Source organism: Procambarus clarkii, chromosome 54 (genome assembly GCF_040958095.1).
Source record: "Procambarus clarkii isolate CNS0578487 chromosome 54, FALCON_Pclarkii_2.0, whole genome shotgun sequence".
Taxonomy (NCBI): domain Eukaryota; kingdom Metazoa; phylum Arthropoda; class Malacostraca; order Decapoda; family Cambaridae; genus Procambarus; species Procambarus clarkii.
This window is the reverse complement of record NC_091203.1, coordinates 19,254,106-19,276,286: the sequence shown is the minus strand read 5'-3', so window position 1 is coordinate 19,276,286 and position 22,181 is coordinate 19,254,106. Positions and strand designations below refer to the sequence as shown.

Sequence of the window (22,181 nt, the reverse complement as noted above, 5' to 3'; positions counted from 1 at the left end):
AGGGAGCCGTAGGGGCTCCCCACAGGAAACCAACGTTGAATGTAATGAAACGCCATTTTCTGGGTGAGCCCCGGAGGCTCCCTGGCAACCCTCCCTCTCACTGGTAGGCGTTTTTTTCGCATTGGTTGAAGCTTAGCTTCCGAACTGAAGCTTGGCAGCCGGCGTGGTAGGTCCGGGGCTCCCCCCCCCCTCCTTCTCTCGGGGCGGGGAGGGCTGCGCAGACGATCAGCGTGGCAGTAAAGTGTGAGGTTTGCTTGTTTCCTTGTGATTGTAGGGAGTTTCTACCTCTCTGTTCGTTTTTTTGTTTTAGTTTTTTACCATGTGGGGTTTGTTTTGTTATGCCTACCTTTCTGGGTGCCTAACCCTGGTCGATGGCAGATAAGGAAAACCCCAACCACAATGGGGTTTTCCAGGGCCATTGCTCCCTGAAACCTCTCTGAAGGGGCCAGGTTCTGGCCCTGGTCCCTGGTAGGTCTGAACTCCTTAGCTAATGTCCCGGTCTAATATAACATACATTAGCCCGATAAACTCCAGGGAGCCTCTGGGGCTCACCCAGAAAATGGCGTTTCATTACATTCAACGCTGGTTTTTTTAGGTGTGCCATGGGGGTGTCATATTTTAATGCAGAGCAGTGCAGTGGTTAAAGAACAAGAGGACATAGATTGAAATTTGGGAAACAAAGGTACCAAAAAATATTACGAACTTCTCTATTGCAGAGTGGTAGATGATAAGAACAAGTTAAGTGCAATGGCAGTGAATACCAAAACTCAATATTTTCAAAGCATTTTATGACAGAGTACTGCGAAGACGGGACACCTCGAGCATGGTGCCCTGTAATGGATGCTTAGGTAATTACACTTGGATAATAATACTGCCCCATGGAGTGACACTGGAGGCTACTAGCACTACTGTCCCCTGTGAACCCCCACACCCGCTATTGTGTAACACTGAGGGCTACTAGCACTACTATCCCTGTGCACCCATAGTGTAATTCTGAGGAATCTTAGCGTTCTGTTCTGCTCTTCCTTGCAAACAATACTGTGAACAGTTGGACGTCTTATGGATTTTTTCTTCCTGCACATTACTCGCCAAATGCTAATGTTGGATGATGACCAAACCATACATCAGAAGATGAAGAAACGACGACGTTATGGTTATCGAGTCCAGGTATTATTAAGTCATTATCACACTCAACTTGATAATAGTGCAGGATGGACCGCAACATCGTCGTTTCTTCATCTTCTGATGTGTGGTTTGGTCATCATATCTTCAGCCACGTTATTGTGACTCATCGTCTGCTAATGTTGGATATATGAACAAGCTCTCCACACTCTGTACATCACCACAGTGTAACATTGGAATCTCCTCTTAGCTTTTGTGTTTTATCATTATCACACTCATTTCAAGTTCCCTGTTTGTAATTTATCTCCAATTTGCACATTTTGTCCAGGTTGTTGAACTGTGGGACCGAATTTATCAGGCTTGGGTAGCAGCACATCCCCTACCACCAGCACGAGGCCCAGTCGTTACCTCAGAAGCCGTGGCAATGACCTTTGATTCCCTCGTTGAAGGTCTCCGCAAGACTCCAGGTCAGACAAAGTTCTAACGTTTTTAATGTGTAATATTTTATATTTCCTGTAGTCTGCTCATCAATGTCCATGTTGTTATATTAACTGACATCTTGGAACATTAGGTTGGAGGGATAAATGTACTTTTAAATTGTGTTATGACATGCAGGCTGGGTGACAGTTTTGAATTATGGTGTGGCAGACCAACTAACTGTTAATGTCAGGCAGGAAAAGTTAACACTTTGGTGTTATGAGGGTGGATTGTGTGAAATGTTCACACCTGACTTTAACCCTTATGCTGCTCCACTATTAGTAATAGCCTTCAACACTGCCAGGCACACACACACACACACACACACACACACACACACACACACACACACATAGGCAAGATAAAACAAACATTAGGCTAGAAGTGAGGAAAGAATTGGCATCTAACCCGAAGTTGGTGCAAAACACAGTTGATCGGAGTAAGTCCCTGATCATTTTTGGCTGCAAAGAAAAGGCGATAACATCTAGGTCAGAAAGAGCTGTAGAAGAAGCTAAAGTAGTAGATAAAATTGTTGGCCTCGTGGAAGGTCTTACAAACAGAGAGAATGTGTGCGACTACAGGAGAATAGGCAGGTACGTAAAAGGGAAAGATCGACCTTTGAGGATCACCCTAAACGGTGCCAAACAGATGGAAGAAGTACTAAGGAATGCTAGAAAATTGCAAAGGGATGAGGATGGGAAAGGGTGGTCGTTAAGACGAGATCTTTCAAAAGAAGATAGAGAGAAGCTGAAACTGAACCTCGCCGAGGCAAAACATTTAAATGAGAGCAGGAATGAAGAAGAAATAAATTCTTTTTTCTACAAAGTGATAGGGGTAGGCAAACCAGTAAAGTGGTACATAAAGGCAAACCAACAAAATCAATAGAGAGAGGGGGAGTGAAGAATAAGGAGAGGGGGAACAAGTTCCTGAAGATTGCATACACCAACATAGATGGGGTGAGATCGAAGATACTGGAGTTAAGTGATGTAATACAGCTGCAGACACCAGACATTGTTGCACTCACGGAGACAAAACTTGAAGATGTTATTTTAAATGAGGTCATATTCCCAAGGGGCTACTCAATTTGGAGACGGGACAGAAAAATTAGGAAAGGCGGTGGCGTTGCTGTGCTGGTAAAAGAACACCTAAAGGTGAAGGAAATAATGACTGCCAATCCACAAGAAGTTGACATAATAGCACTAGAGATCTGCTATGAGGATGATAAACTAATGATGATAAATGCATATAGTCCACCGCCAAGCAGCACATGGTCAAAGGAGGAGCTAGATAGTAAACGTGAAGGTCTTATAACAATAATGAGAGAGATTATAGCGAGAGCGGATAACGATAGATCACGACTGTTGATAGTCGGTGACTTCAACTTGAAATCCATAGACTGGGAAGCATATGAAGCTAAAACAGAAGATTTTTGGACCTGTAAATTTGTAGACCTCATCCTGGAAACATTCTTGTATCAACATGTTAAACAAGCTACGAGGATGAGGGAAGGGGACGTTCCCTCCATGCTAGATTTGATATTTACCAGGAAGGAGGAAGAGATATTTGACATTCAGTACCTTCCTCCCTTGGGTAAAAGTGACCATGTCTTTTTGGGAATAAAGTATGCAATGCGTTATAAGCTGGAAGAAAATAAGGAGGTTGAAGCAGTTGAAAAACCAGACTTCAGGAGAGGACATTATGGTGACCTTAGAAATTTTTTTAGTGAGTATAATTGGACAGACTTGATGCTAGGCAAGGAAGTGAATGAGATGTATGGCAAGTTTTGTGAAATATATGATAAAGGCACAAAAAAATTTATACCAAAACAGAGATGCAGAACTAGGAAACAGGATTGGTTCAATAGACATTGCGAGAGGGCTAGAGACCGAAAGACACAAAAATGGAATCAATACAGGAAGAGGCCGAACCCCCAAACATACCAGCGATACAAAGATGCGAGAAACAACTACACGGCAGTGAGGAGAGAGGCAGAAAGAAATTTTGAAAAAGGGATTGCGGACAAATGTAAAACAGAACCAGGTCTATTCTATAAATTCATAAACAACAAATTGCAGGTAAAGGATAATATTCAGAGGTTGAAAACGGGAAATAGATTCACGGAAGATGAAAAGGAAATGTGTGAAACACTAAACGAAAAGTTCCAAAGTGTGTTTGTACAAAATGAAATCTTTAGGGAACCAGATACAATAAGAATTCCAGAGAACAACATAGAACACATAGAGGTGTCTAGAGACGAAGTGGAAAAAATGCTCAAGGAGCTCGGTAAGAACAAAGCAGCTGGCCCAGATGGCGTTTCACCATGGGTTCTGAGAGAATGTGCATCTGAGCTCAGCATTCCACTTCACCTGATCTTTCAGGCATCCCTGTGTACAGGAATCGTAGCAGACGGGTGGAAACAGGCTAACATAGTTCCAATCTACAAAAGTGGCAGCAGGGAAGACCCCCTCAATTATAGACCTGTATCATTGACAAGTGTAATAGTGAAAGTATTGGAAAAACTAATCAAAACTAAATGGGTAGAACACCTAGAGAGAAATGATATAATATCAGACAGACAGTATGGTTTTCGATCTGGAAGATCCTGTGTATCGAATTTACTCAGTTTCTATGATCGAGCCACAGAGATATTACAGGAAAGAGATGGTTGGGTTGACTGCATCTATCTGGACCTAAAAAAGGCTTTCGACAGAGTTCCACATAAGAGGTTGTTCTGGAAACTGGAAAATATTGGAGGGGTGACAGGTAAGCTTCTATCATGGATGAAAAATTTTCTGACTGATAGAAAAATGAGGGCAGTAATCAGAGGCAATGTATCAGAATGGAGAAATGTCACAAGTGGAGTACCACAGGGTTCAGTTCTTGCACCAGGGATGTTTATTGTGTACATAAATGATCTACCAGTTGGTATACAGAATTATATGAACATGTTTGCTGATGATGCTAAGATAATAGGAAGGATAAGAAATTTAGATGACTGTCATGCCCTTCAAGAAGACCTGGACAAAATAAGTATATGGAGCACCACTTGGCAAATGGAATTTAATGTTAATAAATGTCATGTTATAGAATGTGGAATAGGAGAACATAGACCCCACACAACCTATATATTATGTGAGAAATCTTTAAAGAATTCTGATAAAGAAAGAGATCTAGGAGTGGTTCTAGATAGAAAACTATCACCTGAGGACCACATAAAGAATATTGTGCAAGGAGCCTATGCTATGCTTTCTAACTTCAGAATTGCATTTAAATACATGGATGGCGATATACTAAAGAAATTGTTCATGACTTTTGTTAGGCCAAAGCTAGAATATGCAGCTGTTGTGTGGTGCCCATATCTTAAGAAGCACATCAACAAACTGGAAAAGGTGCAAAGACATGCTACTAAGTGGCTCCCAGAACTGAAGGGCAAGAGCTACGAGGAGAGGTTAGAAGCATTAAATATGCCAAAACTAGAAGACAGAAGAAAAAGAGGTGATATGATCACTACATACAAAATAGTTACAGGAATTGATAAAATCGACAGGGAAGACTTCCTGAGACCTGGAATTTCAAGAACAAGAGGTCATAGATTTAAACTAGCTAAACACAGATGCCGAAGAAATATAAGAAAATTCACCTTCGCAAATAGTGGTAGACGGTTGGAACAAGTTAAGTGAGAAGGTGGTGGAGGCCAAGACCGTCAGTAGTTTCAAAGCGTTATATGACAAAGAGTGCTGGGAAGACGGGACACCACGAGCGTAGCTCTCATCCTGTAACTACACTTAGGTAATTACACTTAGGTAATTACACACATAAAATACAATAAACAAGTAAAAGTGAGTGAAAATAGCCGAGCGGAAAAGTTTGTTTTGGTCTAGAACAAAAACAAAGATGGCCGCCGCCACCACCCCCACTGAGAATGTAGACACACCAACAGATGATGGTTTCAAAGGATTCTCACCACAAGATATAAGGAAAGGAGGTGTTCTTGGCAGGTTAGAGATAATTGAGGATATGCAAAAGAAGTATGAAGAAAAAGTGCTTAAATTGGAAGAGGACAATGGAGCTCTTTGGAGTGAGCTTTGCACTCTAAAAGGGAGTATGCTTCAACAAGGTAAGATTATTACTGCATTAACAGACAAGGTAACAAATCAGTAGGAGCAAATCAAGGAACTAGTGAAAGAAAATGAGGCATGGAAAGTGAAGTGTGGTGACTTTGAAGAAATAAACAAGAAAATAGACTCATATGGTGAACAACTCCAAGCAAGCCTAAGGGCTAACATAGAGTTAGGTAAGGATCTCCAACTGGAAACTTCACTGACAACTCACATAGAGGAGGTGAATAAAGAACTAGAAAAGTATAAAGAAGAAATAAAAGCGACATATGCTCAAGTTGTAAAAGAGAAAGAGACTATCAAAGAAGTGTGTTCGGAAGTCAAAACCAGAAATGACCAACAAGAAGCAGAAATTAGGCAAGCAATTAGGAAAGAACTGGTTACCAACAGTAAACTGGTACAAAACACTGCAGACAGAACTAAGTCCATAATCATTTTTGGATGTTTAGAGAAGGAAATTTCATCTAGGGTGGACCGAGCGGCAGAAGAGATGAAAATCATAGAGAAAATAGTAGGTTTAGGAGAAGGCTCAAAGGAAAATGTCAGTGATTTTAGAAGAATAGGAAAATATGAGAAAGAAAAGAACCGCCCCTTAAGGGTGACGTTTAATGGAGTGAAAAACATGATGGATGTGCTAAGAAATGCCAGGAAATTGCAGAGTGATGAGGTTGGCAAACTTTGGTCAATAAGACAAGACCTCTCCAAGGAAGACAGAGAAAAGCTGAAAATGAACCTAATTGAGGCAAAACGTCTAAATGGGGATAGAAATGAAGAAGACAGAAATTCTTTTTTTTACAAAGTGACAGGGACTGGAAAGCTTGTGAAATGGTACATAAAAACAAAGCAACAAGATCAGTAGTGGAAGGGGGGAGTAAAGAGCAAAGGAAAAGGGAACATGTTCTTGAAAATTGTATATACCAACATAGATGGAGTGAGGTCAAAAACTTTGGAGTTGCAAGATATAATCCAGCTTAGGGTCCCAGATATTGTCGCATTATCAGAGACGAAACTTGAAGGAAATATAATAAATGAAGTCATATTCCCAAGAGGCTATTCAGTTTGGAGACGTGACAGGAAAACTAGGAAGGGAGGAGGAGTGGCTGTACTGGTGAAAAAACACCTAAAGGTAAGAGAGTTAATATTTGAAAACCCTCGAGATATTGACATAATGGCATTGCAGGTCTGGAATCAGGATGATAAGCTCATAATTTTAAATGCCTACAGCCCACCAGCAAGCAACACATGGACAAAGGAAGAACTAGATGACAAACGAGAGGGCCTCATAATGGTCATGAGAGATATTATTGCACAAGCAGATAAAGATAAATCACGACTGTTGATACTGGGTGACTTCAACTTTAAAGCAATAGACTGGGAGGCCTATGAAGCAAGAACGGAGGACTTTTGGACATGCAGATTTGTGAACCTCATTCTGGAGACATTCTTGTATCAACACATAAAGCAGGCCACAAGAATGAGGGAAGGAGATGTACCGTCAGTACTGGATCTAGTATTCACCAGGAAAGAAGAGATTTTTGACATCCAGTACCTTCCTCCCTTGGGAAAGAGTGATCACGTCCTGTTAGACATTGATTATGCTTTAAGATATCATCTAGAAGAAAATGGGGACATTGAAACAGTTGATAAACTCGATTTAAGGAGAGGACACTATGGGGAACTTCAAAATTTTTTTAATGAGTGTAATTGGACAGAATTGTTGCTAGGCAGGGAAGTAAATGAAATGTATGCCAAATTTTTAAAAATATACGAGGAAGGCACACAAACATTCATACCAAAACAGAGATGCAGGGCCAGAAAACAGGATTGGTTCGACAGAAATTGTGAGAGGGCAAGAGACCAAAAGACACAAAAATGGAATCAGTATAGGAAGAGGCCAAACCCCCAAACATACCAGCGATACAAAGATGCGAGAAACAACTATACGGCAGTAAGGAGAGAGGCAGAAAGAAATTTTGAAAAAGGGATAGCAGATAAATGTAAAACAGAACCGGGCCTATTCTACAAATTCATAAACAACAAATTGCAGGTAAAGGATAATATCCAGAGGTTGAAAATGGGAAACAGATTCACGGAAAATGAAAAGGAAATGTGTGAAACATTAAATGAAAAGTTCCAAAGTGTGTTTGTACAAAATGAAATCTTCAGAGAACCAGACACAATAAGAATTCCAGAGAACAACATAGAGCGGATAGAGGTGTCTAGAGATGAAGTGGAAAATATGCTAAAGGAGCTCGGGAAGAACAAAGCAGCTGGCCCAGATGGCGTTTCACCATGGGTTCTGAGAGAATGTGCATCTGAACTCAGCATTCCACTTCACCTGATCTTTCAGGCATCCCTGTGTACAGGAATCGTAGCAGACGTGTGGAAACAGGCTAACATAGTTCCAATCTACAAAAGTGGCAGCAGGGAAGACCCCCTCAATTATAGACCTGTATCATTGACAAGTGTAATAGTGAAAGTATTGGAAAAGCTAATCAAAACTAAATGGGTAGAACACCTGGAGAGAAATGATATAATATCAGACAGACAGTATGGTTTTCGATCTGGAAGATCCTGTGTATCGAATTTACTCAGTTTCTATGATCGAGCCACAGAGATATTACAGGAAAGAGATGGTTGGGTTGACTGCATCTATCTGGACCTAAAAAAGGCTTTCGACAGAGTTCCACATAAGAGGTTGTTCTGGAAACTGGAAAATATTGGAGGGGTGACAGGTAAGCTTCTATCATGGATGAAAAATTTTCTGACTGATAGAAAAATGAGGGCAGTACCCGCCAAACACACACCGAAACTACGACGTTGGTACAACGTTCGAACGAGTTTTAACACCTCCTAACCAGTTATAACAACCAATATAGCGAGTTGTAACAACGTTCTAATACGTCACAAAAACGTTAAGCCAAGATGTAACAACTTTATTACAAGTTGTAACAAGCGGAAAATAGAGACAGTTATGGTTTGTGTTTCCAGGGTAATCAGAGGCAATGTATCGGAATGGAGAAATGTCACAAGTGGAGTACCACAGGGTTCAGTTCTTGCACCAGTGATGTTTATTGTGTACATAAATGATCTACCAGTTGGTATACAGAATTATATGAACATGTTTGCTGATGATGCTAAGATAATAGGAAAGATAAGAAATTTAGATGATTGTCATGCCCTTCAAGAAGACCTGGACAAAATAAGTATATGGAGCACCACTTGGCAAATGGAATTTAATGTTAATAAATGTCATGTTATGGAATGTGGAATAGGAGAACATAGACCCCACACAACCTATATATTATGTGAGAAATCTTTAAAGAATTCTGATAAGGAAAGAGATCTAGGAGTGGTTCTAGATAGAAAACTATCACCTGAGGACCACATAAAGAATATTGTGCAAGGAGCCTATGCAATGCTTTCTAACTTCAGAATTGCATTTAAATACATGGATGGCGATATACTAAAGAAATTGTTCATGACTTTTGTTAGGCCAAAGCTAGAATATGCAGCTGTTGTGTGGTGCCCATATCTTAAGAAGCACATCAACAAACTGGAAAAGGTGCAAAGACATGCTACTAAGTGGCTCCCAGAACTGAAGGGCAAGAGCTACGAGGAGAGGTTAGAAGCATTAAATATGCCAAAACTAGAAGACAGAAGAAAAAGAGGTGATATGATCACTACGTACAAAATAGTAACAGGAATTGATAAAATCGACAGGGAAGACTTCCTGAGACCTGGAACTTCAAGAACAAGAGGTCATAGATTTAAACTAGCTAAACACAGATGCCGAAGAAATATAAGAAAATTCACCTTCGCAAATAGAGTGGTAGACGGTTGGAACAAGTTAAGTGAGAAGGTGGTGGAGGCCAAGACCGTCAGTAGTTTCAAAGCGTTATATGACAAAGAGTGCTGGGAAGACGGGACACCACGAGCGTAGCTCTCATCCTGTAACTACACTTAGGTAATTACACACAAAATATATAAATAAATAATATAATAAACTGTGTGTGTGTTTATTTGTGTTCCTTGAGCATGAAAAGAATAAAAAATAAATTTAATTGTACTTACCAATGACGTAAATGAGCCAAGAAGTTGGGCGATGACATCACAGCAACATGTTCACTCAAGCAAGGTGCATCCACGAGACATCGTGTGTGGCATTCAAACTACACGAGTTGTCACAAATTTATTTTCGCGACATTGTTTACAGTATCTATGGCGTATTTTACAACCAAATTTTTTCACTGATACTGTTCAATATATTGTCACTTGATGTTGTAATATAATACAACTGTCGTAAATTCAATACACTCTCACATATTAGTGTCACAAGTATATACACAAAAATATTTTTTGAATTATTTTCAATATATACACTCACTCAATATGTACATTTATAAGTCCTGGAGAGTGTGATACTCGTCGAAACACTTGACATAGCTTAAAGGAACGGCACACGCTGGGCACCACGTTAAGACCAATTTTCATTTCTGTGGCCTCTTTTGTGTGGTGTTACACACAATGCACTTACACTCCCTACTGCATGCTTTCCAGTTGGTGGTAAATTCCTTACATTGTGTGTCTGAAAGACCTCCCTGAAAGCGAGCCTGGGTGTGGGAGCATGGTGCAGTATTGGGTTCACAATGGGCCTTTGTATGCTAGGAAATGGTTTCTTGAGGTTATCTTGAGATGATTTTGGGGCTTTAGTGTCCCCGCGGCCCGGTCCTCGACCAGGCCTCCACCCCCAGGAAGCAGCCCGTGACAGCTGACTAACACCCAGGTACCTATTTTACTGCTAGGTAACAGGGGCATAGGGTGAAAGAAACTATGCCCATTGTTTCTCGCCGGCGCCCGGGATTGAACCCGGGACCACAGGATCACAAGTCCAGTGTGCTGTCCGCTCGGCGGACCGGCTCCCCGGTTTGCCGCTCCGACCAGTTTGCCAAACTTTTCTAGTAATTGTCACTACAGTAAAACTGAACACATGGAAATTTCGTTTACCACCTGTTTTCACAAAATACATGTTATAACTGTTCAGCATTGCTTACATCAACAAGGTGGAAAAACTTCATCTTGGTCCACTTCACTGTCTTCCGCACACACACTACTGCCCCCTCCATCATATCGCATTTGTCCACTAAATACGTGTTGATATTGTAGTCCATAACACAATCTAGGTTATATATTCTTTATCTGGTGATTTTGTTCACCTTGCCACTGTCCACGATTGTACCAGTGTAACTTCACTGGTACAACATGTTCACTTCACGCCTGTCTTTTCACCGTACTGAAAGCATTCCACCAGTTTTCCTTAGTTGGCGATCATCTACCTCAATAGCATTGTGAAACACTGGCATTTCCCTTCGTTTTGCCTTTACTGTGCCACACACTCCAGTTCTATTATTAAGCAAGAACATAGCATGGAACTTGTTTAATAGTTATCTATGTATGATATGTGGCTCTTGTTCAGCCATGGTGCCATCACTATCTTCACCACTACCTGAGAAGCCATGTTTGTCATTACCAAGAATGTCTACATTTGTACCCAAATACACTATCATATGTAACACAATTCCTGTTTCACACTCACAGAGTACAAAGAATTTCAATCCAAATCTGTGGCATTTGGAGGAAATATACTGCTTTAAGGCAGCACATCCTTTGAAAAGCACAAGGGATTCATCAATCACCAGCTTCTGAGCTGGTACGTAGAAATCTGTGAACTTTCCAACAAGTTTATTCAGAACGTGCCCCACTCTCCAAAGCCTATCATCCTGTGTCTCATCTTCATTACTTGCAAAATAAAGACACCTGAGGATTATCACAAATCTGTCTCGAGGCATATATTTCCCGAACAATGGTGTTGGAACACCCTGGTCTTTGCCCCAATAATGGTTGATTACGTGTTTGACACACCGTTTCATCAACATACACAGTGCCCAAAACATGTACAGGGGTACCTCGGTTTAAGAGTTTAATCCGTTCCTGGAGACGGCTCGTAACCCGAAGCTAATTTCCCCATCAGAAATAATGGGAAATGAATTAATCCATTCCTGACTACCCAAAAACCTCATTTCAAACTAAATTTTATACCTAATTCATCGAAATCTACACTACAAAACTAGGTTAGTTATTACTTACCCTTGCTGATGACAGCTGTTGGCATATGGAAGATGGTGAGGAGGGGGGGAGGAGGAGAGATGTTACTGTTTAGAAGGGGAGTCCCCTTCAGACAATGAGGACTTCTCTGGTGTGCACTCTCTGGCACGTTTTGCCTACATACCACTAGGACCTGCTTGTGGCTCACTGCTTGCTTGCCTTAATAAGAATCTGTCTAAAGACACTTGTTTTTCCCTACATTTTAACACTTGTCTGTAGTAAGACATCATATTGTCATTTAAAAGGTCAGTGCAACAGCCTGCTACAGCTTTATCTGGGTGAGTTTTCCAACAAAACTTTGCAGTTCTTCCCATACTTCACACATTTTCTGAATGAAGTAGGGACATTCTCTACTGTCTCTACTCATAACTATTTTCTTAGGTTGAACTTTACTACTGGCTTTCTTGGGACCCATTGCAAGATATATAATAACTTTTATTTTCAAATGGTCAAATATCCAACAAAACACTGTAAATCCTGGTGAAGAATTGAGGCGGGATAGTCACTGGGTGCAAGACACTGGTAAACTGAGCGGCGATCGCCATGCCACCACGCGCTAGTCGGCCCGTATGGGTATCAACACCCTTGTATCCTGAGGCAACCCTCATATCCCAATACAAATTTTCCGAGCAAATCCTTCTCGTAACCTGAAAACTCGTAACCAGGGGCGCTCATAAGCCGAGGTACCACTGTACATTTCACCTACAGTTGTATATTTCCAACACTGTAATTGTGAAAAATCTGATAACTCCTCACTCACCAATGAGATCAGCCACATATTTGTTCGTTTCCTGAACAATATGTTTCATGAGCGGCTCATCTTAAAGCCGCTCATCAAAATATATGGTAAAGAAGTCCATTTCACACATTTCATCAACATTATCAGGGAAAAGGTCTGTAATCCCAACATCTGTAATGTCAAAGTCGGAGTTTCTGGAACAAAATCTTTCCCATCACTCCACACAAATACACCTGCTGTCTTCCGAGCGGCACCACGGTGAGGAATCCGTAGACCAGGAGCTGAAGCCCATTTGCGCACATTAGGGGCTGGAAGGGACGTTGAGGGTAAAATTACTTGAAGATGGGGCCTTTGTTCATCATTATCTCCATGTGGTGCCATGCGGTGGCTCTTGGCTGGGCGAGATGCTGCTGATACAACAAAACTTTGCTTGGTAACACCACTGGCACTAGCTACAGGTGTGGTAAAACTTTTCTCTGACTCTAAATCACTAAAATCAGAAAATGAGTCACCTTCTTCAGACTTGTCACCCAAAACATCATGATGTTGCACAGTAACACATGAACTATATGGTTCCTAGCCTTTTGAGTAATTTTGCCACTTCATCTTGAAACACCTCTATGTACTCTAGACTTGGCATTGTGGCTGGTTCTCTGAAAACTTCATTTTGCACAAACACACTTTGGAACTTTTCATTTAGTATTTTGCACATTTCTCTTTCATTTTCTGTGAATCGGTTCCCCATTCTCAACCTCTTGATTTTTATCCTTCACACGCAGCTTGCTTTCAATGAATTTGTAAAAAAAATCCTGGATCTGTTTTACAAGTGTCCGCTACCTTTTTCTCAAAGTTTTCTGCCTCCCTCCTCACTGCTTTGTATTTGTTTCTTGCTTGTTTGTAATGCTGATATGTTTGAGGGTTAGGTCTCTTTCTATATTGTAACCATTTTCTTGTCTTTTCCTCTCTGGCCTTCTCTTAATTTCTGTTGAACCAATCCTGTTTTCCGGCTCTACACATCTGTTATGGTATATACTGTATTCTTTTTCTGTGGAGAGCCCCTTTGGCTTCCCAGAGTTATACCAGGCTGATGTGTATATATTAGACTGTGGCAACAGTCAATCGAAGGAGTTCTAGGCCTACCGGGGACCAGAGCCAGAACCTGGCCCCCTGAAGAGAGGCACGAGGAGCAATGGCCTAAAGACACCCCCATGTAATTTTAAGCAGTCTTTGTCTGCCAGGTCAGGCACCCAGAAAGGTAGGAATTCCAAAACAAACTACTACTGATTAATTAATTGCAAACTGAAAGCCAAACTAACAACAGAACTCTCCAATCAAAACCAAGGAAACCAGTATGTCACCACAAACGCCATGCATCCGTCTGCGCATCCCCCCCATCCTCGGGAGAGGGACCTCAAGGAGAGGGGGGTCGCGCTGGCAACTCAACCCAGTTCACAGGCTGTTGGAGGGCGAACGGTCGATCGACTCTGGCTCTATCTTTTGAGCAGTGCTCCAGTGCGGTGGTGGTGTTCATTTTTGGTAACGTGCGAGCCAGGAGTAATACAAGAGTACTGGGGCTGCATGTACCTAGGGCCGCCTTCCCTAGGTGCCCTGTAAGTACTGCTCTTGCGGCTTCAGGGTTATCTTCACTGAGCCTTTCGGGAACTACCTCCGCATGGATCTGTTGCTGCTCGGTTATTGCCCGCCCTTGGGGTTTCTGCGGGGGTGGTTCTTGCTCCTGTTTTTCCTTAGGTATGAGGTAGTTTTGTCGCTGGCAGGGGCACGAGGTACTGTACAGCTGTCTGATATACGCATAGCGACCTGTTCTGTTCACCTGGAGACGTTGTGCTTTTGCGGTTTTTTTTTTTTTATTTTGTTTTCCCTGGCGGGGGTCTGCCAGGTATGGCGGTAGGACCACTTGTATGTTTTTGGTGCCCTTCCACTAGGTCCCTGTGCTTGTACACGTTGCAGGAGTTCAGCTTTTAATTGGTTTGCTTGGTAGCTCTGGGATAACCGGTTAGACTCGCCCTATTTGCTCGTGCCTGGTCCCATGATTCGTGGGCATTTTGGGTCGTTTCCTCCGGCCTGCGGTGGCGTTGGGTCGCTCCTCCTCCTCCTTCAGGGGACACGGGGCTGGTAGGGCAGGCCTCTTCTCCTGTGCTCTGTCAGGTCATCCGGGAGTGGGTTTGCTTGGGTGTGGTCGAAACGACAACATCCCTCAGGAGGGTTTCCCGCCTGTTTTCAGTTCCGAAACGGGACAGTGCAGATCTGCGATTCATACTGGACTTGTCTCGTCTGAATCCCTGAGTCTTTTGCCCCTCTTTTCGGATGACCACTCTGTCTCAGGTCCGGCTGCTTTTGGCGCCGGGTGCCTGATTGGTGTGGGCTCCCAGCCAGTCCGCGTGTCTGCTCGACAGGGATTTGGTTCTTTCCCAGCTCGCCGGGTTCAGGTTCTTAGTGAACTGGAGGAAATCCCATTTGGTTCCCTCTCGGGTGCAGACTTGGCTGGGTCTTGGGTGGGACTCTCGGGCTGCTTCTTTGTCTCTCCCTCTTGCGACGCTGTTACAGCTGCAGTCCCACCACCGGCTGTTTTTGGAGGGCACCCGGGTCACACGTCGGTTGTTCGAGCACCTGTGCGGGAGCCTGAACTTCGCTGTGATGGTCTACCCATCGGGTCAGATCTGGCTTCAGCGGATGTTCTGGTTTCTGGGGGTCGTCTCTTCCACCGCGCTCGCGATTGATGTGCTTGATGGGCTTGATCGGTTCGGATCCCGGGAGCCTTGTGTTGGCTGCTGCGTCACCGGCTTCCTCTGCGGGTTTTTCGGTGTTCTGTGCTGTGGCGCCTCCCCAAGCCCTGGGTCGATGTGTTCATGGATGCCTCGTCTCTTAGCTGGGGTTTTGTGACAAGTGCTCACCAGGCTGGCCAGGGTTGGTGGGGTCCGTCCTTCCGTCAAGCTCACAGCACGGCGCGGGAGTTTGTGGTGGTGTGGCATTCGCTTCAAAGGATTCGGGTCGCTCGAGGAGCAACGATCCGGCTCCTTTCGGACTGCTCCCCGGTGGTTCATTGCTTGAACCGCAGGGGTTCGATGCGGTCCTTGGTTCTTTGGGGCTGGTTGCTTCGGGTGACTCGTCTGCTGAGTTCTCGGGGTTTGGCTCTTCTGGCGGTTCATTTTAAAGGGGTGTCAAACATCCTGGTGGACGGCCTATCTCTGTTCATTCCCCTTTCCACGGAATGGACGGTCGACGCCGACTCATTCAGTTGGCTCTGCCAGAGTAAGTCCCTTTTTTCATTTTCTTTGGTTAGGTAGCTCTGGGGAGCCGAAGGGGCTCTCCACAGAAAACCAGCGTTGAATGTAATGAAACGCCATTTTCTGGGTGAGACCCGGAGGCTCCCCAGCATCCCTCCCTCCCCACGGTCGGCGTTTTTTTTCGTGTTTTGATACTCGGCCTCTGAACTAGGGAGAGTTGCCGGCGCGGAGGTCTGGGACCCCTTCGTTCCCCCTCCCGGAGAGGGGGGGGGGGTGTTGCGCAGACGGATGCGCATCGTTTGTGGTGACATCACACTTGTTTCCTTGGTTTTGATTGGAGAGTTCTGTTCCTAGTTCAGCTTTCGGTTTGCAATTAAATAATCAGTAGTAGTTTGTTTTGGAATTCCTACCTTTCTGGGTGCCTGACCCTGTAGATGGCAGACAAAGACTGCTTCCAATTACACGGGGGTGTCTTTAGGCCATTGCTCCTCGTGCCTCTCTTGAGGGGGGCCAGATTCTGGCTCTGGTCCCCGGTAGGCCTAGAACTCCTTCGATTGACTGTTTCCACGGTCTAATATATATTCATCAGCCCTGTATAGCTCCTGGGAGTCTCCGGGTCTCGCCCAGAAAATGGCGCTTCATTACATTCAACGCTGGTTTTTTGTGCCTTTGTGTCTTTTTCTGGGGGGAGCCCCGTCGGCTCCCCAGAGCTTTACCGGCTGATATGCTAATGTCAGACTTTGGCATCAGTCATGTGTATGGAGTTCTAGGGCCTACCGGGGACCACGAGCCAGAACCTGGCCCCCTCTGAGAGGCAAGGGGAGCAATGGCCTATAGAAACCCCCGTGTGGTTGGAAGCATTCTATGTCTGCCATCGACCGGGTCAAGCATCCAGAAAGGTAAGCATTCCAAAACAAACCCCTATTCTGGTGAAAATTGCTACCTAAAGCCGAACTAGTGGATAGAACTCTTCAACAAAAAACAAGGAAACTAGCATGACGTCATACGTCACCGCGCCGCTGTCTGCGCAGCTCCCCCCTCCCCGGGAGGGGGAAGGGGGAGCCCCAGACCTCCCACGCCGGCTATCCACCCATCAGTTCTTCGGCTGATGCTATAGGCAATGGTTATGTGCTCCGGCTCCAGTGGTTGTTTCAGCACTGTACCTAGAGTGTGGTGTCTGTTTTCTAGGTGGTGCGTGAGCCGGGAGTGATTCTCCAGTACTCGGGCTGCATGCGCCTAGGGTTCCCTTCCCTAGGTGCCCTGTAAGTACTGCCCTTGGAGCTTGGGGCCACCTTCCACAAGTTCCTTGGGTCCTGCCCCTGCTTGGCCGTTTACTGCTTGGTTTTCGGCCGCTCTTTGTGTGCTCGGGTGTTCTGTCTCCCTTGTTCGCCTTAGAGTAAGGGGCAGTTTTTGCACTGGTGGGGCGCAGGGTACTGTGCAGCTTGTCTTTACCAATCATAGCGGCCGGCTCTGTTCCGCTTGGGTACGCTGTCCTCTTGCGGGGTTTTCTTTTTGTTTATCTACCTGGTGGGGAGGGGTCTGCCTTCGTTCTTGCCCCTTGTGTCCCTTGTGTTCTGAGTATTTTCTGGTGGTACCCCCTGCTAGGCCCCGTGAGTGTACACGTCCCGGGGGTTCAGCTCTTAGAAAGTTGTTTGGTAGCTTTGGGTGCCGGTTAGCAGTACCCTGCCTGGGATTACCTGAGCGCAAGTCCTCTTATAGTAAACGCTCGGGACCCTGGGAAACCCCTGGGGGCGCGCAAGTCCGATGGATGTGACCCCAGAGTCCCCCCCTCGCTTCCAGCGAGTTTGAGGGTTGCTCTCACCCTTTGTCTCTGGGTGACTCTCTGTTTTGCCTCTGTCTGCTGCCTGTGGGGTCGGTGACACCTTCGACCCGGAGTCCTGCGAGTTTGGTTGCTCGTTGTGGCTCGGTTACCCAGTTGTGCTAACAAAGCGGGTGCGGGCAGCAGGGGCGTTGCACTTGAGCCTTGGTGGTGGCAACGTTCTCGTGGTTTCCTCCCCGGGAGCCCCGGGGCTGCCCCGTTGTAGTTCGTTTTGGGACTTGGGGGTGTTGGTTGCTTCGGTTCCATCCACGCCCCCTTGTCTTTCCCCTGGTTCACCCTTCCTGCCTGCATCCGGTTCCTTACTGTCTGTAGGTTCGGGGCGGGGTTTTTGATGGTGTTGAGACTCGGGCAGTCTCGGGGAATTCCCCTTCCGGGGTAGTGACGGGGGCATTTGAGCCTGTTCCTCCAGCCGTGTTGTACGAGTCTGCCAGTGGGCTCCCTTCCTTAGTGTTTTCACGGCTGCCCCGGTTTTCTGGTACGGCCGGGGCTTTGGGGGAACGGCTCAGCCCCGGGGCCTGTCGTGTAGGTTACCGGGGCTGGGGAGGGGCTGACTTGGTGGCCTTGGCCCCGTTGGACCCCGTGGGTTTTTTTTATCCCCCTCTAGGCGGGGCTTGTGGTTACGCGGAGTGGGGTCTTTCCTCCCCACTCGCCGTACGTGTTGTTGGGCGTCGGCCCCTCCCCGGGCTCGGTTCCTTGGCCTTTGAGTTGGTTGGTTCCGTCCTGTGGGTGGATGTTTCCTCCCACCCCTTTTTGGGACGGTGTTTTCGTCATGTTTCCCCGTTCGATAGGGTTCTGCGTGACTTCTGATCTCGGGTGCGCCTGCGCCTTCGTGTGCCTTCGGGACTAGTGTTGGCTTCTGTGTTCTCGAGGGTACGGGAAGATTTTTCGCTACTTCCCGCATTATTGGAACGTCTGTCGGCTCCTCGTCCTTGTCGCCCTGTTGGGCTACTTGTCGCCCTGTTGGGCTACTTGTCGCCCGGTTGGGCTACTTGTCGCCCGGTTGGGCTACTTGTCGCCCGGTTGGGCTACTTGTCGCCCGGTTGGGCTACTTGTCGCCCGGTTGGACTACTTGTCGCCCGGTTGGGCTACTTGTCGCCCGGTTGGGTTCCTTTTTGGGCTCTTTGCTTCTTTGGCCGGTTTTATTGTTCCTGCTTCCTCTTTTGGCTACTTTTCTCGTGCAGTGGTCCTGGCTGGCGCCTTCCCGCTGGGAGGGTGTGCGGTTCGGCCAGCGTGTTATGCGCATGCGCCGTGGAGTTTGTTTTGGTCTGGGCGGTGTTTCAGTGCTGGTGTTTTGCACCCTTTTTGCTACAGTGCTTCGCCTCTCGTTCTTCTCCCTGGCTGCGGTATGTGCCCCTTCGCGCCGGGGGTGTCCTGGTTCCCAGTTGTGGGGAGGACACCGCGGTTTTCCCTGTGTCATGGGTGTAGACGCCTCCTTCGCCTCTCCCTGCTCTCCTGCGGGTCCGGCAGGGTCCGGCTCTGGCGTTTTCACCTGGCGGTGCTCCCAGGTTCTTCTGGGCACGGTTGCTTCGTGTCAAGTTCGTGCCACCATTCGCCAGGTGTGTTTCTGCGGTCAGGCGTCTTTTGGCTGGGCGCTGGATGCGGTGTTGTTTATATACTTGTCTTTATTTGGGTATATTTTTGTACGACTGAGACCGTTCGCACACCAGTGACTGTCCCTTTTTTCAACCCTTCCTGTCCCCCTCATATGCATGTCCAACCCATGCTGGAGTCATTTAGGGGACCCTCCCTTTTTAATGTTGTGAGGTGTGAGGGTTGTAGGGTTGGTTCTGTACTCACCTGGTAAGGCTCCTGGCTGTGCTTGCAGGATTTGAGCTCTGGCTCTTGGGTCCCACCTATCTGGTAGAACTTGCGGGATAGTACCAGTGGAGTGCAGTGGTGCTGTTGGCACATTTGGGGAACACTGTATTACCATCAGAGGTCTGTGCTTGTTACACGACCTACTTGCGAGCATAAGCTTTCTTGCTGGTTCATCTGTGGACTTCCAGGGCGCACTAGCCTGTTTTTGTATGGCGGTTCCGGCCTGTCCTGGTTGTGGGGGTATGTGGGCCGGTGGACTGCTTCTAGCAGCTGCCTGGTGGGCCACCCTCTGGCCGGTCTAGCCTGGCCTTGGGCCGGGCTTGAGGTGTGAAAGAGCTCCCAGTACCTCATCCAGCAGGTATCGAGTGGGGTTTCTCCGCCGTCGGTCGCCTGGTGCAGGTTTCTGGGCCTGCAGGGTTTTGTCGTGTCTCCGTTGGCCCTGTCTGGGGTCTGCCTGCTCCGTTCTCTGCCTTTGCAGAAGGGAGTTGCTATTTACATGTTGCATGTTGCAGTGGTGCCTGTTGCTGCGGCTGCATGTGTGCATTGGTACCGTGTTTCACGGTGGCGTGTCCTTGTTCCTGTGTCCGGTTGTGGAGTGGCACTTTGCTGCCGTTTTGTGCCTGGGGATTGCGTGGGTTTTTTTCTGTCCCTGCCTGATTGTCCACCCCTGGTTGTTCTCCTGGGGTTTTTGTGCTTCTGCTCTTTCTTCCTGCCTCCTCTGCAGCAGGGATATTCTGCGTGTGTTCTTAGGCGTTGGTCAGCCTGTATCCTGTGATGTGCTTCTTTGTCTCGGTCTATTGCAGTTGTTCGTACCCCTTGGTTCGGGTACTGTTCTGGCGGTGACCCTTCCGCCTTCTTTGGTTTCCTAGCTTGCCCCTGCCGGTTTTTTTTTTTTTTGGGGGGGGGGTCTTGCGATGTCTCGCGTCGGACCCGTCGTTTCTGAACTCCTGGCGGGCTTGCGTGCTTTGGGGAGTTTTTTTGTTCGGCAGACGTTCCTTCTCCTTGTACCGCCTGGGTTTCGGTGGTCGCGCCCGAGATCTTCCCGCGGCTCCGCCTTTTTCCTGGGCTCGGAGGGACCTTGTCGGGGCTGCTTATGTTTTGCCTCGCGGTCTCGCCTCCGGTTGGTGGTCGGGTGGCTTCGTGGTAGGTGTCCCACCTGCGTGCTTCTCTTGGCGGCAGTATGGGGTATTTTGGCGGTCCTTCCTTTTCCTGTCCCTTCTTAGGTGGTTACTCTTGTTGGCTTGGTTTACTCTCGGCTTGGTTTTCTGGTGGGGGTTGGGGGCCGTCGTCTTGCCACATACTGTCGCCTCTTTTCGTGCGGCGCGGGCGGAGCCGCTTCAGCTTGCTTTCGGTCTTGGTGTTGCTTTTGCACCGTTAGTCAGCTGTCTTGTGCGTCGTTTCACCTCCGGCCTGTTCGTGCACCGCTTGCACCATCCTGGTCTCTGGTCAGCGTGCTCTGTCTTCTACTCGGTTGGTAGTGCCCCTTCGGTTTTAGCGTTTTGGTTGTTTGGTGGCAGCAGTCTCCATCTTTTCTGGCGCGGGGTGGGGCTGCTGCCTTCTGGAGGGGTCCAGGGTTTGTTGGTGCTTCATTGGTCGGGCCGGGTGTGTGTCGTTTTTGTGTTCAGTGGCGGCCCTCCGCTGTTGTTTGCGTGCCACGGCGTTTGGGTCCGGAGTGCGTTTTGCGTTGATCCGGTTCTGTTCTTCCCGGTTCGCGGGTGATAGTGTCCCGGGTGGTCAGCCGTGTTCTTGCGGCTACGCTGCCTGTGTTCTTCCCTCATGCCTGTGGCGTTCGTGGCTTCGCTGCTCTCGCTGCCGTCTGGGCGACGTGGCCTTGCTGCTCGTGGTTCTCGTGTTGTTCCCGGTATTTTCGGGGCTGTGGCGCCTTGGGTTGGCGTTTGCTGCCGGTTGTCTCGCCTCCTTGGGGGGTGCGTGGTGTCCGCCTCCTGGTTCTGTCCCTTTGACCTTCCTCTGTGGGTAGTTAGCTCCGGGGAGCCGACAGGGCTCCCTTCAGAAAACCAGCGTTGAATGTAATGAAACGCCATTTTCTGGGTGAGACCCGGAGGCTCCCCGGCAACCCTCCCTCCCTCCGGTCGGCGTTTTTCGCGTGTTTTGACATCCAGCCTCAGAACTGATGGGTGGATAGCCGGCGTGGGAGGTCTGGGGCTCCCCCTTCCCCCTCCCGGGGAGGGGGGAGCTGCGCAGACAGCGGCGCGGTGACGTATGACGTCATGCTAGTTTCCTTGTTTTTTGTTGAAGAGTTCTATCCACTAGTTCGGCTTTAGGTAGCAATTTTCACCAGAATAGGGGTTTGTTTTGGAATGCTTACCTTTCTGGATGCTTGACCCGGTCGATGGCAGACATAGAATGCTTCCAACCACACGGGGGTTTCTATAGGCCATTGCTCCCCTTGCCTCTCAGAGGGGGCCAGGTTCTGGCTCGTGGTCCCCGGTAGGCCCTAGAACTCCATACACATGACTGATGCCAAAGTCTGACATTAGCATATCAGCCGGTAAAGCTCTGGGGAGCCTCCGGGTCTCACCCAGAAAATAGCATTTCATTACATTCAACGCTGGTATTTTTGTCATATTTAACACTTTCGCACCCCTTTCGATGGTAAAAAAAAAAGCGGTATGTGCGCGGTTCGTTTTTGCTGCGTA

At 46.9% G+C, this 22,181-nt stretch overlaps 1 protein-coding gene across 7 annotated transcripts in view; it reads left to right on the top strand.

Annotated features, from left to right (window-relative positions):
• Positions 1–22,181, top strand: part of LOC123771277 (transmembrane protein 245) — a 449,452-nt gene that overhangs the window by 225,273 nt on the left and 201,998 nt on the right. For all 7 annotated transcript variants that reach the window (XM_069305159.1, XM_069305161.1, XM_045763753.2 and 4 more), the window contains one exon: positions 1,451–1,589. In XM_069305159.1, the coding sequence (XP_069161260.1) occupies positions 1,451–1,589 (139 nt within the window). The remainder of the gene's footprint in view (positions 1–1,450; positions 1,590–22,181) is intronic.